Below are 20,372 nucleotides of genomic sequence, written 5' to 3'. Positions count from 1 at the left end.
TCAGTCAGAAATGCTAAAACTACAAAGGAGAAGCATCCTACACAAGGAGAAAGTAGCAGAAGCTCCTGCAGACTCCTCCAGACCTAAACACATTAGGAGACATTAAAAACAAGCAGGCAGGGCATGGAGACGAAGTAGATGAAAGCTGTAATTGAAAATTACTTAAAAAACACTGCATCAGGCACACTGAAAACAAACATTAGAAAAATGCTTTCCTTCCATATAGAGGAAAATTCTCATTTCGTCATCAGTCTGGGTTACGGACCAAGGCTAATTTAAGATTATTCTTGGCTAATTAAGCAACATAATGGCTTAGCAAAAATGACAACTGAATGCCACTAAAAAGGTGTTTCCAATAGAAGTGCAAGCAGTGCCACAAGGCAAAAGAATACGGGATAATCACCTAGGAATAATTCTGCTCACTCACTTCCTAGAATGATAAATTAAACTGGAAAAAAAGGACACAGAAATTAGATTGACCACAGGAATGGAAAGCCTATTTCATCAAAGAACAGGAGAAATATAAACACAGTTTGTTTCAAATAAACAAATCCAAAACTGAAAGGCAATATGATTCCTGTCAATTAATAATTAATAGATCACTTAACAGCAGAAAGAAAAAAGTATTTGGGATGCAGGATCATATTTATATGGGAACAATTTTGTTTACAGATGTATGTGCATATATTTTATACATTGTATATACTCATATATATATAACACACACACACACACACACACACAGAGTCAATCAATTAATTTAAATTAGTGCCAGTTTTATGTTACAATTGGAAAGCTATTTCAAAACTCCACAGCACGAATGGAGAGGGAGGGATTACAATCTAACAGTACTTGAAAAAGAAACCAGACCCAACCTGGAAAGTCTCCTCTGTTCTTGTAATCTAGATTTTGTACAAATCAAAGTCTCAAGTCAAATCAAAGTCGCAAAAAAGATGTGGACCACATAGCAATTTTCCCACTCCATAATGTACAACTATGGATGTATAGGTGTTCAAAAAGAACAGAATGAAAAGTCTCTGTCTTTACTTTGGGAGATGAAACCATTTCTTCTTTTTCTTATTTTCTCCCTTTCTAAATTAAGCAACTATTATTAAAAGCAATTTTCAAGCATTTTAAAAATTGCTGAAACAGTGTTGAAATTTTCCCTAAATTTTACTAATTCTAACTAACTCTGATTAAGAGACTACTATACCAGTCATTTTACATGTCCCTGCTCCAGAACTAACACAACCTAACTGATTCAGAAAGCACCTCCTTTTTTAAAGAACGGGATGCCATCTCACCAGTAGTGGGAAGAAGTCATAGGTGGCATCTGTACTTTTTGGTGCTCCCCAACACTCCCCCAAAATACATCTACCTAAAAATTAAAGCCCTCGAGAGTTTCTATTAACCCCTAAACTTGTCACAAACACGACTGCCAATGGTGCTGTACTTACATACATCCATGTGCAATGGGACCCAACCCGAGTTGGTCAGAGCTTCTGAGGGAGATACAGTTGTCTGTGTTACAGCATCTCCCCCTGTTCCCCAGGCTTTTAAAATTCTGCATATTAAAACAAATTTCACTTTTTCAAAAAAAACCTACTATGTAAAGTGAACATAACATAGACTAGAAACAAAAAGGGTTTATAAACAAACACTTCTCAGGTTTTTTTTTTATTCCAGTTCAGCAACTCAGAGGCCTTCCAAGTTGCAAGCTACACAGCACCACTGAGCACCCTAAGAAGCGCCTTCCCATTCGCCATGGCTAAAGCCTGTTGCTCCCTCTTCTGCTCAGACATCTCGCACTATTTGCCTGCACAATGCTTAATGCTGGCAGCAGCCTTCCCATTTTAGTATTTTACTCTTCCAATCCCTCCTCTGTCCTGGAATCCTCTTTCCCGAGCGTGCTAACTTGCTCCTTTTCCTGCCTTTTCCTGACAGCTCCACCCGACCCTCTGTTCTCTTTAGAAGGGAACATAAAAAAGTAGGACAAAAATCATCTTTCACACCATACAAAAGAGTAATAAAGCAAGCTTTAGAACTAAAGCAATCCTAAAATAGAAGGCATGAACAAAAACAAACATAATGCCAAGGGTCTGTTTGCAGTAAAGGTGCAGAGCTTGTTGCGGATAGGGTAGTAGAGGAGATTAAATTGCTCTCTGAAGATTTGAAATAGGTGTCCTTGTGGCAGGAGATCATTTTCTTTTAAATACATTACAAATAATTTTAATCTTCTTAGAGGATCTCATTCCTTCTCTGGGAGCAGGGGTAGGAATCTAGTTTAAGTTCTCTCTACTTCAGGTTACAAATTTTATATTTTATATTTGTATTTTATTTGTTTATTTTTAAAAGGTTGATGGTCACCATGCAATGAAGTCTTTGCTGAAAAATACAGTCAGGGTGCACTCTTGTTAATTTGGTAGGATATGAAAATGGTTTCAAGATTAAATTTAAGGACAACAGAGGAAGTGACAGATAAAAAAAAAATTATAGTTACTTCTAAAGCAAAAGTAATTCAAATCTTTTTTGGAATGTTTTTGCACTAAGCCTTCACCTTTTCCCTAAACATGAAAACAAAAGGTCAACATTTTGATTTGAATCAAAATAATTTATTTGAGGTTCAACCACATAGCAGAGAAAGAGACTTCTCCATTTTTGCTATCCACATGAAAGAGACTGAAGATTTAAAGTAAAACAAATAAATACTAATCACAATAACAGCAAACCTCGCAGATCAACTACCTGAAAAGACAGAAGTGATCCTGTTTGCTTGAAATGAAGACTTTTATAACCACTACTAACGTACTTACCATATACAGAGTAAAGCCACACACATATTTGATACAGAAAGTGGTTATGATAAATTTGTGCCTTGCTCAAACACCACAAAGCTGATGTGCTCAAGCACCACAAGGATGCTTGAGCAGACCACCACCACAGCATGAAAACCTGAGGAGAAATAAAAATGCTCCTCCCTGTTCCACTCTAAATCCACAAAAATAACACAGTCACAGAGCAGCTTGGCTGTGTACATTTCAAAAAACACCCTCAGAAACTCTATGGCTAAGTTTTCTGAGCTGCCTGGCACTTAGGATCAGCCCAGGCTTAACTTCGATATTAGTGAATAAGGCTGGTTTTTTTTTTTTTTTTTTTTTTTTTTTTTTTTTTTTTTTTTTGTTGTTGGTTGGTTGTTTTGGGTTTGCGGTTTTTTTTTTCCTTTTCAGTGTAAGAGGATGAACATAAGGAACCTTCAAGGCTCAGCCTTCCAACAGTTGCAAGTTACAACCAGTTTTTCAAACTGTCGGTCTTAGAGAATATGGATTCTTTTCCAGTTCAAGGAGCTTGCACAGTGCAATGCCCTGCACCAACTGCATCTCTATTTATTCTTCCCCAGTGCATCTACCTTGCCAACTATAACAAAAGCAGCACAGCTCCAGATCATGCACATTTTAAGGAAGAAAAGCCTATTCATTTATCTAATCTGATCACATGCATACAACACAGGCTATTCACTCCTTGATTTTCCTCATGCTCTGTTCTATTCAGATGTTATTTACAACAATCACATTCATATTCAATTGCTCAAACATTCTCACTTCTCTTGAATTTCTTTAAAACCTTCCTCACCCACAAACCTCTACATTTTGAGTTTTGCTTTTTTTCTTTAATTCCAATCTATATATTCAGAATCCTCAATTCACACAACAAGTAAAAATATCTTTGTCTTACCCAGATTTTTATTTTAAGGCAACTTACATCAAGATTGATCTTGTTCCTAGTCACTTTTTGGTATCTTGCACACACTTTTTGACTTGTAGCATATTTTTAAGGGATTAAACAGGAAAATATAGAGAAGTCCTTTTTTTTTCATTTTTTTCATTTTTTTTAATTTGTATCATCCTGAAATATTGCCACCATTCAGTGTAGCATAGACCCAGTTTAAGCTCCACAACTTTAAGAACATACTTTTCACAAAAGACAGTTAAGCAATTTATTGAATTACCACCAAAACAACTGATACACTTTTTTGTTCTAAGTATTTTGAAATATGAACCAAAATTTACTATGAAACTCGTGCAGAATGCATAGACAGAAATATGTAAAACCTACCAAATATGTTGGTGGAATGTCCTTTCCTGGCAATTGGTTTGAGCTCATTATGTCCCCATCCATATTGTCTATAATTGTCCCAGGCATGCTTCATCATCTAGAAGATGGAAAAAGTAACATGTAAGTAACATATTACAAACTACATTGTACAAATAAAACATTTTATACCTCATTTGAGACTTTCTCATGTTCATTCCAGCATACCGATAATTGCTACCCCACTATTTCTGTACATTATAGAGTAAGATTTAATATGAATTAAATTAAAAGCATCAAGTCTATTTGATTTGTGTTGTAGGATGCTCTGCATTTCTGAAGTTCAGACGGGTGGGTGGTTTAACTTCATAGGTACACAGCCATTTAGGCACAGAAATCATTTAAATGCACTGGCTACAGCCTGAGGTGCTACCCAAAAGAAAATCTACCACTCTTCATCATAAAAGGTTATATATTTATATACATATACACACACACACACACACACACACACACTGATACATTAAAATATGACTAAGCAACTTATGAAAGACATAGTAAGTTTTTTTATGAGCAACAGCTACCTGACAAAACTACACCGTGGAACAGTCTCTACCAGAAAAAAATCTGGAACTTTCCTTCTTTGAAAAGTGTAACAAAGCTCTAGAAAATTCATTCACAGGCTAGAATAAATATACCATTTGTTTCATAAAACACTTCTCTAACCTAATAGATGTTTCCATCCCATAGTAAGCACAGTACTTCTGAAAAACAAAAGGTCCTGTTGTCCCACTAGGATGACTTGCACATGTCAGCCTTTAAGCTAACCTTTTACACATTTGTTAAAGCTTTTTAAGTTCCTTGATTGTTTGCATATGGTTGAAATTCAGCAGTGCTCAAATTGCAGGGTGTGCCATGCTGTAAGTACACAATTGCCCTTTAAAAGTCAAGTAAGGCTAGTTACCTAAAGAGATCAAAGTCAGTACAGAAAGAAATTTGATTCTAAAAAGCGTTGCTCCAGGCACAAGGAACAGCTAGGAACAAGCATATTTCAAACAAGAATTTGAAAATAACAGACATGTAGCTGTACCACAATATTTTGCATATTTTATTTTCCTATTTTGTATTAGAAAATATTAAAACTTTGTTAATATTAAAAAAACTCCAGAAGGTGCATGGAACTCAAATCACAAGCAAGATTTGCAAATGTAATTTCACAGATCTAGATTAACCCTTTAAGAAACTTGATTACAGAGCAAGTCAATGCTTCCTGAAGGTTGAAGGACTGTAGTTTTCTTACGTTAGTCAGTGTGTCATTGTACTCCTGGAAACCACAAGGAAACAAGCAGATGCCGACTACAAGGCCAAATGCAGTCCGTAACCTTAGCACGAACTAGCATAAAAGTGAGACAGCAGCTCTCTTCTCTTCCCGAGTTCAGGATTTATCAGAAGCTGGGTCATCACAAATCTTCAAATGGGAGTAGGTCATCCCAAATCTTCAAATCTTTCAAACCACACATAAGCTGCCTACTGAGGCATGCAACACAAAGAGTCCCCATCTACACGAAACCAACAAGAGATCCCTGTCCACCCTTCAGTTTTTGGTTTTGGTAGCATTTTTCTTGTTGCTTCTACAAGTCTGGAGGGAGTTAGAACTCGTGGCTAGACGACAACTTGACACACAACCAACACACACAGACTCTGAAGTCCTGTGCTAAACTTGCATCAACCTAGCCCCATATGTCCCTCTGCGCTACCCTATTTCCCACTCATACCACATGCCTCTCAAAGGCAGCCCATATGCTGCTTTTGGGAGCTATGCCAAAACACGTGCACGTCTCATTTGGCAATAATATTGCAATTTTCATGAATCTAAAATATACGAGAAACAAACAGGCATGCATTCTACTAAAAGAATAGAGGAGTCATTTCATTAGCATTCCTAACTTCCTTGGCACTTTCAAAGCATTCACCAGTTGACCAACTAACTGCCACGAAAACTTTAAGAGGACAAGACAACAATGGAGTACAATGATCCTCTTTTGACAGATAAAATTGCAGCCTGGCATAAGCTGTAAAATCCTGATCACAATTAGTACAGCACTTCCTTGGAGAGCTCTTACTAAAGCTATCCAGGCTCAGCCTACAAATAACTGAGCTTTTCTGTAGTTCATATAAAACTGTTTATTAACTTGAAATCATAGAATCAAAAGCTACAGCACCCTTCTGTCAGAAGGGACCTCAGGGTGTCTCTAGCCAACCTCTTGCTCAAAGCAGGGAGGGTGAAGAGATTGGGTCCACCCACCAAGCATGGAGCAGTCAAGGTCTTCCTGGGCCAGTCCTCTCCAGCCAAAGCATGCAGGTCCACCTTTAAGACCTACAAACTCTGTCCTGGAAAACAGATCTGTACTATTAAAAGGCACATGAAGATGAACCTAAAAAGTTACTCACTGTATCTGCATGTAATAAACAGATGGAGGCCTAAACAGCAAGATGACCATAACAGAGCAAATCTAACCAATCTGCTTCTGCACAGAGAAGAGAGCTTCTAAGGGTTTTTTTTGAATGCATCAATACAATATTTCATGAAGAGAATCAAATGACAATAGACATTTTGGCTTCTTATGAGTCTCAAAGTGTACACAAACATCATTATAGATCAGAAATTATATCAGGTCAAAAGATTTAAGAGCAATAAATTATTTTCTTATGGTAGAATGTTACCCATAGACTATTTCAACGTTCAGTTTGCTATGCTGTGGCAGAGTGGGGAGTGAAGTAGGTGGAGATTTAGTTACGTAATATTTAGCTCAGAAAATCCAAGAAAGTGTTGAAATTTACAGAAGGACTGAAATAGTACAAACCACTGCCCCAAGAGTTTTTATAGATATAAAATCCCAATATGAAATCTGGTGATTAGAGGGAAAAAAAAAATGAATTGATTTCACCGGATGCATTAATTAATGTAGAAGCAACAAGAAAAATGCTACCAAAACCAAAAACTGAAGGAATAGTTGCCTTCATCTCCTAAGGTTCTTAGCTAGGAAATTACACTTTAAGGATAACTTCAAAGAAAAACACGGTGCAAAGGAATGGTGTTATTATAATAATGACTCTCAGTTTCAGATGAATATTGCATTTTGATTTTAGCATGCAGCTACACCAGGAGAGCAAAGACTTGAAGATATTATGTTAGTAGATAACTGCCCATGACCTGCAAGTGAGAAAGCCAACAACGCTTGTATACAATATTATACTTCGTAGGAGTGATATGCCCAAAGCTCTCATAACAACAGGAGACGTCGGCTACTAATGGAAGGGGTAGCAGGACATGCCACAGATACAATAGCAAAACTATTGAGAACAGTGGTACAAATTTAAAGGAGGAAAATACCCTGTCAGATACAAACCTGGCAGAGGACATCGCTTTGGTTCAGGAAGCATCAACACAATGAACTCCTGAACTGAAAAGCAAGATCTCTAAATACAGTTGCAGTTGTAGGAAAAAAAGTTACAGATTCTTGCCTTTTAAAAGGCAAGTGAAGTCTGGCTCTGACTGCAACCCCAGCGCTGATAGGAACAGCAGGAAGGTGAGAATGGTCACAAAAGGGAAACGACAAACTAACAAGTCACACACAATGCAGCCACTATAGAGTCAATTTAAGCTTAATAATGTGAAAATAGTTATTTGGTCAAAACACAAATCAGTAAATCAGAAAAGGGCATGGCAGAGATTTTGCTGAAATGTCTGTTCTAAAGTAATTTGCTACGTGGGTGCCTGGGAGTTTGACAGCATCAGATGAAGAACTTTGGTTTGCCCACCACAGCACACTCCTTTTTACCAACAAACTTCTTTCTATTAATTCCAGATGACAGATCTTGCTTTTGACAGAAAAATGGTTTATGTGAAATAGTTTCACTAAGCATCTGTCTGCAGAATGTTTATTATGGGATGTGTCCAAAAATATGAGGCAGCAAAATGCATGTGCACTGTAATAATTCTAGAAAAAACAGATCTGGAATCTGCTGTGATAGAGCTAGAACGCAGGGCATGTCCTTGAAAAAAAATTGCTTTTGTAGGAATACTGCATCTAGATGGCTTTACAATTATAGAACCTGTGTGCCTTGTTCACAGGGGATCTGATCCGCTGTGATTGCTGGGAAATCATAGCTTTATGATGACATCTTCTAAATTAAATCATGGCTATAGCAAGAAAAAGAGAAGCTGCTCCTAACATACAGTGATTGAGAAAAAAAAGATTTTTGTAAGGTCCATCACCGCAGCAACAGCTGATTTAGTGTTTCCAAAACCCCTTTCCACTCTCCCCAAAAGGACAGACAGCTAATAAACATAAAATCAGGGTCCTGCGCAGTTAGCAAAGTAAATTTCTGGGCAAATAGCCCCCAAATGGCTGCAATCTGGAAGTATCCTTTTATTGCTCTTCATTTCAAATGTGTATAACAGACAGCAAGACTGCAAACAGCTTTTGTTTTCACAGGAAACTATTCAGGTTAAGAGATCGTGTAAACTTCCTTCGATTTCTCTTTTTAAATTAACCTAGGATTTGCCAGAAAAGATTATTGCTTAATTGGCAGATAAAAAAAAATGTGTAACTGCTTTCCTCCTGCCTGCAGATAACGCTTTTTGGAAGTTAAAGAAGGATCTTTTCCTTATATAGCCACTCTGATTTTTGCAGAAAACTAGAAAACTCTTAGATATTGTTTCTTAGATATTGTTTTATACCCCTAAGAGCTACAAATCTCTACCTAAAGACAAATTATTTTGGATATCTCTACATTTTTCCCTCTGACATTTTCTTCTAAATTTTCTATTTCCAAAGTTTGTTGGTGATATGCTCCAAATACACCTGCAAAGCTAAGTATTCTTCATTTTATTAATGAATTTATTAACAAATCCATTGTTAAAGACTAAAATGTATATCAATACAAATGGAAAACCTTTTCTTTTTGCATGCACAAAAGACTAAGGGGTTTGACGAAACTAAGGGACAAATATTTCCAGTTTGTGAAAACTGAAGTGGAAGTAAATGGTCTGAGCCCGGAGACCTTTAAGTAGTGAACTGGCTACTTCAAGTTATATAAGAAAGCTTCTGCACACATTCTTTTTAAAAGGGTGGTGAATCAACCTTGTGTGTTTTACTATTTCGATAAAGTCACAGGTTTGACTTGTCCTATGCTCAAAGAAGCAGGGCCTTCCAAGGTCACCTTCCCAAACCTGCACAAACTGCACAGACTGCATCAGGCTGCTCCTTCCTCCACTGTCCCCATCTTGCTGTTACAAGAAAGCAGATGCTTCATATTACAACAGACTGACAAGTGTCAGTCTGATCACTGTCATCATCCTATTCTTTCTTTTGTCCATTTTGCCAAATCCTTTTGCAAACTGAGAGAGCAGTATGCAAGGTGCAGAAGTACCTTAAACAAGCAGTATAAAACAAGCACCATAAAAGTTTTGTCCAGGTTTTTTCAGGAGAAGATGGGGATATAAGACCACACCCCAACATTGCCAGTTCAAGAGTTGTTAGCAATGAACATTGCCAACCATTTTTGGAAAATTCTTGTGTAAAATCACCAGATCTTGCTTTTTCACATGTCTGTTCAATCTCCATAAGTTTGCTCATTATGACCTTGTTTAAAATATATATACACCTACATGTACACACATAAATCACTTCCAGGTCTCTCGTAACAAAGCGAAGAATAAGGACAGATGTCAGTAAGGTGAATAAAAAACCCAAATCTCGATGCAAACTGAGGCAGAGCTCACTGTTGCAAATCACCAGTACTGCAATATCACAGGTGGAATACAGCTATCCATATGAGTTCTTGTCTAAATGGAACATATTTTAGGAAATGACTGATTCACATTGCCTAACAATGACACTAAAAAAAAAAAAATCAATAATTGCAAGAGATGACAATCAAAATTTTATCACCATTATTTAACACAGATCTTGCTAAAGAACAAAAAAGGGCAAGAAGGAGTTGCCAGTCAGCCTCTCCTCCACTCCTGGAAAAGTGATGGAGCAGCTCATGCTGGATGTCCTCTTCCAGGATATGAAGCATAAAGTGGTCATCAGTAGTGAGCATATATTTACGAAGGAAAAAATCATGCTTGCACAGCCTTCTGTGCTAGAATGGCTGGTTGGGTAGATGAGGGGAGAGCCATGGACATTGTCTACCTTGGCTTCAGCAACTCTTTTGTCAGTGTCTCCCATAACATCCCGATAGGCAAGCTCAGGCAGCATGGCAGAGATGAGCAGACAACTGAGGTGATTTGAGAACTGGCTGAACAGCAGAGCTCAGAGGGTTGCGATCAGCAGCAGTCTAATCGGAGGCCTGTAGCTACTAGTGACCTGGGGTCAATACCGAGGCCAATATTGTTAAATTTATTCACCAGTGACCTGGATAAAGGGACCGATAGCACACTAAACAAGTTTGCCGATGATACCAAGCAGGGAGGAGTCATTAACATATTGGAGGGCTGTGCTGCCAGTCACAGAGGCCTGGACAGGCTGCAAAGACAGGCAGAGAAGATTCATAGAACGGCTGAGGTTGGAAGGGACCTCTAGAGATCATCTAGTCCAACCCCCCTGCTCCAGCAGGGACACCCAGAGCATGTGGCACAGGGTCACATCCAGGTGGGTTTGGAAGATCTCCAGAGAAGGAGACTCCACAACCTCCCTGGCAGCCTGTTCCAAGGCTCTGTCATTCTCACAGTGAAGAAGTTCCTCCTCACATGCAGATGGAATTTTCTGCGTTTCAACTTGTACCCATTACCCCTTGTCCTGCCATTGACCATCACTCAGAAGAGTTTGGCCTCCTCCTCCCTACATTCTCCTTTCAGATACTTAGACATATTGATCAGATTCCCTCTCAACCTTCTCTTCTCCAGGTTGAACATTCCGAAGTCACTCTGTTTTTACTCATACAAGAGATGCCCCAGTCCCTTAATCATCTTTCTCGCTCTCTGCTGGCCCCCCTAGAAGCTCCACATTCCTCTTTACTGGGGAGCCCAGAACTGCACCCAGTACTCCAGGTGCGGCCTCACCAGAGCTGAGTAGAGAGGCAAGATCCCCTCCCTCCACCTGCTGGCAACACCCTTCCTGATGCAGCCAGGATCCCATTGGTCTTCTTGGCCATGAGGGCACTGCTGCCTCATGTTATCTTGGTGTCAAGCAGGACTCCCAGGTTCCTCTCTGCAGAGCTGCTTTCCACCAGGTCAGCCCCTAATCTGTCCTGCTGCCTGGGGTTATTCCTCCCCAGATGCAGGATCCTGCACTTGTCCTTCTTGAATCTCATGAAATATCTCTTTCCTCCACTCTCCAACCTGCCCAGGTCCCTGTAACTGGCAGCAAAGCCCTTTGGAGTGTTGGCCACTCCACTCAGTTTTGTGTCATTCACAAACTGGCTCAGGCTGCGCTCTGTTCCCTCGTCCAAGTCATTGATGAACAGGTTGAGCAGCACCGGGCCCAGTACTGACCCCTGGGGGACACCACTGGCCACAGGCCTCCAACTGGACTCGGCCCCATTTATCACCACCCTCTGAGCTCTGCCATCCAGCCAGTTCTCAATCCACCTCACTGTCCACTCATCTAACTCGCACTTCTTGAGCTTCTCTTTGAGGATGTTACGGGAGATGGTGTCAAAAGCCTTGCTGAAGTCAAGGTAGACAACATCCACGGCTTCCCCATCATCCAGCCAGCCAGTCATCCCATCATAGAAAGCTATCAGGTTCGTCAAATATGACTACCCCTTGGTAAATCCATGCTGACTATTCTTGATCACATTCTTTTCCTCATGAAGAGCCTCACAGAGGTTCAATAACAGTAAGTGCAGGGTCCTGCACCTAGGCAGGAATAACCTCAGATACCAGTACATGTTGGGGTCGACCTGCTGGATTGAAGTTCTGCAGAGAAGGAACGAGATGTGGACAAGGATTTGACCATGAGCCAGCAATGTGTCCTTGGGGCCAAGAAAGCCAGTGGTATCTTGAGGTGCTTTAGGAAGAGTGTTTTCAGCAGGTCAGTGGAGAGGACCCTCTCCTGAGCCCTCGGTAGGCCACATCTAGAATACTGTGCCCAGTTCTGGGCTCCCCAGTGCAAAACAGAGATGGAGCTACTGGAAAAAGTGGAGTAGAAAGTGATACCACTAAGGGGCTGGAGCACCTCTCTCATGAGGAAAGGCTGGGAAAGTTGAGCTGGTTCAGCCTGGAGAGAAGACTAGGCAGGCAGGAGGAAGGTGGGGGAATTTTACCAACATCTATGCCTATTTGGAGGGATGATGTCAGCAGGATGTTGCCAGACATTGTAGGGGCACAAAAGGCCACAGCTACTAATAGATACACAAGCAGTTCTGTGTGAACATGAGGAAAAACTTCAGTGTGAAGGTCACTGTGCAGTGGAACAGTTCACCCAAAGAGGTTATGAAGTCTCTAACCTCAGTGAGGTTCAAAAGCTGGACTCAAATCCTCTGCCATGTGCTCTAGGTGTCCCTGCTCGAACAGGGGTGTTAGACAAATCTCCAGAGGTCCCAGCCTACCCCAACCATTCTGCGACTCCGCAATATGAAGAGACTTTCACATGACTAAGTATTTTTCTCCTGTCCAGCTCTTTTCTCAGTAAACACACTCTAAGAGAATTCAGGTGAAGGCCACTTACTATTTTCAGGCTGATTTCCTAACAGAGTAAATCTTATATGATCTTGCTGCCTGTGCTTTTGTCTTTCACCACAGATATCAGCAATAGCATTTAAACCTGCTGGCAAACCTCATTTTATAGAGTCAGAGGAATGAGATTATGTTCCAGCTCTTCATTTTCTGAAAAAATAGATTAAATAAGGAAGACAGACCCAAATTAGTATCCTTACTGAAAGGCAGTTATAATACAGCTCCTTATTCATTCATAGGGACAGCACTTAGTATGAAGGTAGCTCTACACCAGGTATACAATACACTGTAATTCATGCAGTCAAATAAGCAGAAAAGAGAAGCAGAGGATGGTGAGAAAGGATGCAGGTGAAAAATCCATAGGAAAATACTATTTCTGCTGCCTACAAAACAGTCGAGACGCGCACCAGCCAAAGACCATGATAAACATACAATTCCTTTTCACCACCTCTTCTCTTGTCACATGTCTACAAGCATTACCAAAGTTGGCTCCACTAATATGCACACACATACAAAAAGAAATTATCTCTTTATCTCCCCTCCAAGAGGCAACATATTAGAATAACACACACAAAAAGAAGAGGAGGCACTAAAAGTTTTGCTAAGGGCCACAGAGTAAATCACTCGGAAAAGAACTCAGGTGGGAGCACCCCAGATTCCCAGGCAGGCCCTCATTCCTCACTCACACCACACATCCGAACTTAGCAATGATTCTTTTTACATGTCAGATGCCATAGGATGGGCTTCCAAGCAACACAAGAAACCCAATTAACGTTCACTTGCACCAACTTTTGAGGATGTTTCTCAGCTTTTCGCCAAAAAAGCCATGACAGAAGTAGGAATGGAACCAAAACTTTGCTCTGATGAGAACACGTCAGAAATTGTCAGAAACCAATAAAACATCCCCCTGCAAGCTATTTCTAGTTAATCTTGATGTTTCCAGGCCGCACAACAAGAAGCAAACATGCTAGATAACCACAAGGTTTATTCACTTCACAACCCTGGCTTATTCTGTGAACCCCATTCAATTTTTGATCCCTAAAAATAAAAGCTATGCTATGTATAATTGTAACAGACTAATTACATATTATTTTGAATACAGAAAAAAGCAATAGAACAAAAATACTCTAAAGAACTCAGATTTGTGTTGAAATCTGGAACACAAAAATCATTTTAGTCGTGATTTGACTACATTTGTATAACATTCTAGTACAGCTTCCTTTCAGTTGTTGGTTATGTTTAGTCAACAGACTTACATAGAAAACTTGTTTGTACTGAGGAATGTTGAAATCATGGACATATATCTATGGATTTTAAGAATACAGGAACTAAAAGATGCATTTCAATGTTTAAGATCAGATATTTATATGTTATCCTGCATGGAATTAGTATTATTAAGACTTGAACAGAGTTTGAAAAAAAAAAATAAAGAGTGCATGCATGAGAAGAAGTGAACGAAAACTTGCTTTATTTGACTGGGTAATGTTTAATTCCTCAAGGAAACAAAACTCATTAAAAATATTCAGGATATTATTGCTGTAATGACATGGACAGTGGCAAAAATATCATTCTAAATACTATTTAAAGGACATAATAAGGGAAATCAAGCTCCCAAGCTCCTTAGTGCTCATGCAATTTATATTTAATTTAACTTAAAAAGGAAGCCAATGACTTTCAACAGATTAGTTTCGTTCTTAATTTCTTTCCATTAGCCTCAGTAAAAACATTTATCTTAAGGTCTTTTTGAAATATGATACAAGCCATATCTACTTCCTACTAAAGCTCCTTCTCATCTGTTACTTAATATGGAAAATATTGTAAAATATTGACATAAAGCTAAAAGAGGAACAGTAAAAATCTTTTCAGAAGGTTTTATTCAAAAAATTGCTATTGTTTTTAATTGACTACTATTTTAAAACAACAAAACAGCAAGTTATTCTACTAGAGAAGTGCTACAAAGTTTGCAATGCCAGCTGAAGAAAAAAGCTTTCCTTCTCAAAACTGTTATTGTGCACAAAAAATAACCAGTCAGATCGTATAAACACTCCTCATAGGAACAGCTGAATTAAAGACTGTTAGAAGAATACAGGCAAATTTCACAACTACAAACTAGTTCTCATAACTGAAAATATATAAACACTAAGATCAGAATCAAAGACCAAAACTGCATATATGTTCTTTTCCCTGTTGATTCCACGGAACTTCCCTTTCTATGGAGAGTTCCCACTACATAGTATTCAAATGCTTTACAAAGGCATTACACAAGTTTAAAATACTTTTATGTGCATGTTGTCAATAAAAATATATTTAAAATATTTAAGTAGCACTCCTTTAAGCTGCTTGTTATAGAAACCCTTAGAACAATTTCACTAAAGTTTTCTTCGGAAAAAAAAAAAAGTAATAAATCTCTGTAAAAATGACAGGAACTAGGTCCATATATGGAAGATTTCTACCCTTCTCCTTAATGTGGAGAGCCATGTGTATGTTCCAATTTGTCCCTAAATTGCCCCCATGGATCAATTTAGAACCATTTGATGCAAAGTGGAATATGCTGTATTTATGTTTTTTTGTAAATTTACAAAATGTGAAGTTGTTCTACAAGAGTGGAATTTCTATAATGTGCATCTCTAGGTATCTAAGCAAATCAAGGGCAATTGCCTTCTCAGGACCATGTGTAATTTTAAAATCGGTTGTGCAGTCTCCAGAGAGGCAGGGACTTCCTTACACATTTTTTGACTGTGTTCCAAGCAAGCCAAAGGCACTACATGTCAGAAATGTGTATACTGGATGCAGACCTGTATTAAGAGATGCTATCTCCTGGAACTTACTCTCTTTGGCAAGTTTCTATCTCATCTACAAAGACTATTCATATTGGTCTATACTGGTTAAGAAGAATGGTGAGAAAAGATCACAGCGATAAGTTTCTCCTTAACAGTAACTCTGCCACAGCAATTGCATGCTATCTTTTCCCAATTCTTGTTTAACTTGCTATACACAGAGATTTAAAGTTACTGCAGATTATCAAAAACCGCATCAGACCAGGGCTATCTTTATATCACAGCCTAAATCAGCTGAGTTCCTAAGAAAAAGGTGAAGATGCCGCCCTCAAAGAATCAAGAGCAGCTATTACCTCCTTTCTGTAAGACACCTTCTAGCAGCATGCAGTAGATTTTACTTCCCTTTTCCTGCTACCTTGCAGCTGAAGGGTGAAAGGGATGTTCAAGATCGATGTGAGGCTTTGATTAAGTCCCCCTATGTGAGTGGATTTTGGTGTTAAAACTTATAGGGGAAAAAAAAAAAAAGAAAAAAAAAGGAGTAGCAACACTGGAAGATGTGAACCATCTATCTCATCTGTCCCGAGACTCATTCATAGCTGTAAAGTACCCAAGACAAATTACCACTCTGATCACTTAGCATCAAGACACAAGGGCACTTCTGTAAATTCATTTGGTGCAAGTATCTAGACAGAAAACATAGCTTTGATTGCTCAGATCATTGTTGCAGGCAACTGCATCCAAGTTTCCATTAAGCTGTTAGTTAGTGCAGTGAAGTGCATTAGGCATTATATTCTCTGTAATCACAGCATTTTCAAAGTGACCTCTTTATGCAACGCACAACCTCCTCAAGGAACAAGAAGTGAAACTACAGCTTTCCCATTCACTAATGTATTTCAAAACACACACTGCATTTCCAGAACTTCTGCAGTAGCCTGAGACACACAACTGATATCTTAAAAGCACGTTTTGGACAAAGTATTATTTATCGGACACGACTAAAATGTTTTCTCCCACCTCCGCCACATGCACTGCAATAGAACAGGTGCCAAAAGCCAGAAGCAGCCCCGAGGCTGCACGAGAAGCTCACTGCAGCAGCAACGTGGTCTCCAGCACTACGACTGTACAGTTCTCGTTAGCATGCCTTCCACTGCCATATTCTAGCCTTTTATGCATCTAGTCAAAGCAGAAAGGATCTGCTGCTACCCTGTATCAAGGAACTTAATTCTAGCTGTCTTTTACTCCATAACTTTTCTTTTTTTCTGAAGTGATTCCCATTTAGGCTGTGTATAAAAACTATATAAATACAAGTAATTCTTCTATAGTACAAGATCTGTGGCAACTGCCGATATTCCCCGCAGTATTACTTAAACAATACCTGGGTGTTTAACTATACTAAATTTACACAAATTCATATACCTTCAGGTGTGGATCACTGTGAATCATCCAAGATTCGCTATTTATTTAAGCAAAATAGGTGTTTATGTTAACCCACAGTTTCTCATCTCTTCTCAGATCAAGTCTACATGCTGACAAAATAATCTTAGAAATGCACGTACTAATTTTCATTCCAACTCATGGATGAGCTATGTGATCTTGAGCTGATGCTTTCTTCAGCTATTTATCACTGCTACCTTTGCTAAGCATCTTCGGTCACTTGGTCAACTAACTTATTAAATCCAAAAGCAGCAAACTCAAAGGTACTTAAATATAGTAATTCGTAGTTAAATTAAAAAGCATTGACAGCCCCCTGGCCACACTGTTCACCATTCACGTTCACTGCACAGGAGACATTTTGCAAAGCAGGCTGTTCTGTGCATTCTTGCTAAAAACATTCAAAGACTCCTCAGTTTTGAAAAGCAGCATGGTCCTTTCAAGTCCACAATTCAGTGCTGTCTTCTGGGAAAGAGCCCTAACAAAGCAGGAGCAAGAGGGTCTGATAATCCCCACACAACTTTGCAGTCACAAGTGTTTATACAGTAGTCACTAAGGGAAGATGCATGCCTCCAGGGAAGTGCCAATGATATATTGCCATGTCGCCAGGCATAAACTATTTGTCCACTATTTGACACAAGTGGATTAGCTCTCTTCATCAATAATACTCCAGCTAAAATTTCAGCTTGGATGGTTTATCCACATCATACTGCAGCTGTTGCACTTCACTATTGCTAGCACAGGTGGGCGACTAACTTTTTTTATTTTTCTTTAAACTTACTAAACTCAAGTTGCAGGTCAAAAGCAGACCCAGTTGATAAAACCACTATATGCTGAAATTCTGGCTGCTTCTTAATGACAGAGCCTGTGCTCATCTCTCTCTGGCCTGAATCATGTCTGTTTGCTAAACTGATTACTGGCCAAAGGACTAATTAGGGTTTTATTAAAAAAATAAAGATAATAAATAAATAAATAAATGAGCCAGGAAAATGTCAGGTGAAAATAAAAAAAAAAAAAGGTACAGAAAAGTACAATAAATCTCACAGCAAATCTGATGTGGGAAGGATGGAGCCAGAACAAGCAATTCCCATAACCCAGGATGCTGTGGAACGAGAAGTCTAAGCCAAAATCTTAATTTGAATGTTTTTATAGTAAAATGAGCAATATGCATTGGTCCTCTAGTTTTAAAACTATTTTTAGAGCAGCAATTTAAAATTTACCAAATAATCTAAAGCTTTTCTTCAACTAATTTTTATTAGCAGACCAATCTTTTTTCTTTTCACTTCACTCACACCAATACCTCCCATTCTTTAAATGAAATCTGACGAAGGCAGGGCTCTGTTTTACAAATGTGCTGTTGCTCTTTCATGTGTAAATGCCAAACACACTTTGGCCTTCACATTGCATTAAAGAAATTCATTAAAAAAAAAAGCTTAGGAAATACTAACATCACAACTCAAGGAAAAACAGGCAATAAGATGATGATGTTTATTAATACTGTATATAAACTTTAACTTAACATCTACTAAAGATATCTGCACTCCTATTTTACTTTTTTATTACATGTAAATCAGAACTGCAACTAGAGGACATACAGGCAAACGCTATCAGACACAGAAATGGACAGAAGCACATCATCAACTTACCTCTTTAATTTTATCCCTTTTCTCTCGGACATCTGGGTCTGCTGGTTCTCCACTGTTTATCCCTATTAGATTTGGTAAAGGAACTGGGGGCAGTGGTTTGCTTTCTTTCTTTTTCAACTCTTGGACTACTTTGCTCTTTTCTGTCTGAATCTCAGCTTGAATCTCATCACGGGATTTCTTCAACTTCTCTTTTGCCTCTTCCAGGGCCTTTTCATGATCTGCTCGGATCTTATTTCTCAGGCGTTCCTCCTCTTCTCTAAAGAAACAAACACTAGTCAGAGTCTCATTTCCTAGAATGCATTGATTACAAACAAATCCAAGCTTGAAAACAGAAGGCACATGGCGATTTGGTTTATTCTAAGTAATTGTACTGATTCAAATAAGTTTAAGGAAACATGCCAGTGCACATATATACAATACTACTTTTTTCCACGAGCCCCAGCAGAACTGTATATGTCAGCAACAGTGCAGTAAGAAAACTTGTTTAAAGTTTATTTTAGATAATATCTCAGTACATTTGCTTGTATTTTAACTACAGAATAAGCACTCATATCACACATACATCTAGCAATAATTTATTTTTTTAATAAACAATCAAAAGGCTTTTCTTCAGCTTCCATATGCTAACTGCATTGAATGTAATCACCAATGCTTGGAAGTAGAGGCTACAAAATTTGCAATCATCCATTTTATTAATAAGATGTGAGCTGAATGAGCTACAAACTCCATCACAGTATATTCTGGGTTGAATTCAGACCATTTTTTCTATCCGTATGCTTCATAAACTTCACAAGTTAAATGCAGAATTAATTCTAAAGTGATTTTTAATCTTACGACTTTTACATAAAGCACAATTTTGAGGCCTGTTATTACCAAAACAACAATTTCTCACTCTAAGTATAGTTTTCCATCATGATCTATAAATCTTCAATGATCAGTAGCAGTTTTGAGATTTACACCTAAAGGAACAGCATTGTTTTAACACCTGGACTAGACATGAGGTTATTCTAGTAACAGGTCAAAACAGCACTTTCCAGTTCTAAAATACTTGGAAGGCAACAAAATGATCCCCCCAGGCTCTTAGTGTAGTGCAATGTTTTCCCACATCTTTAAAAGGATCCACAGTTGCACAGCATCTAGGGGAAGCCAAAAGAACTCCAGGGATTAAAACAAGCCCAAGGCCAGAAAGCAGCTTGTCCCACTCCTCCCTCCTTCTTCCCCAACACTTTTCCTCCAAAAAATAAGAGACTTAAGTGGCCACATCTCAGCACACACATGAGAAATTAAGGGACTCCAGATGTAAAGGTTTTGCCAGTCTACAGAACTGACTGAACTACGGCAAAAAAAGCAGCTCATAAATGAAGAGTGTTTTAGGGACCACAAAGATAGCAGTCTCTAAGGTAATGGCGGTTGTTTGTTTGTTTGGTTGGTTGTTTTTTTGTGTCTGACAACCTATTGGAAGGATCATGACAGAGCTAAATTTAAGTTAGAATTAGCACTACAGAATGATAGCACCAAGTGCGGCCACACACACACACACACACACTGTAACCTTAAAAAGCTTTTCTTCCAAAGGCTCTCACTAAACAATACTTTAAAAACATGTCCTGGATACATTATGCCAGAATTCAGATTTAAAAAAAAAAAAAAAAAAAGCAGTAACAAAAGGACACTTGTTATATTGGATATTATAGGCCATAGATCAATTTAAAAGTGAAAAATTTCCAAAACTCCATCTTT

At 38.6% G+C, this 20,372-nt stretch overlaps 1 protein-coding gene across 1 annotated transcript in view; it reads right to left on the bottom strand.

The window, feature by feature from the left end:
- MAN1A2 (mannosidase alpha class 1A member 2) overlaps positions 1 to 20,372 on the bottom strand; it is a 139,717-nt gene that overhangs the window by 93,178 nt on the left and 26,167 nt on the right. The window contains exons 2-3 of the mRNA XM_026054301.1: positions 18,633 to 18,888; positions 4,114 to 4,210 (exon numbers count right to left, since the gene is read on the bottom strand). Of these exons, the coding sequence (XP_025910086.1) occupies positions 4,114 to 4,210; positions 18,633 to 18,888 (353 nt within the window). The remainder of the gene's footprint in view (positions 1 to 4,113; positions 4,211 to 18,632; positions 18,889 to 20,372) is intronic.

This window comes from Nothoprocta perdicaria, unplaced genomic scaffold, assembly GCF_003342845.1.
Source record: "Nothoprocta perdicaria isolate Ctin4 unplaced genomic scaffold, notPer1 scaffold_120, whole genome shotgun sequence".
NCBI lineage: Eukaryota > Metazoa > Chordata > Aves > Tinamiformes > Tinamidae > Nothoprocta > Nothoprocta perdicaria.
Note: the sequence above shows the minus strand (reverse complement) of the source record. Positions and strands in the feature narration are given on the sequence as shown.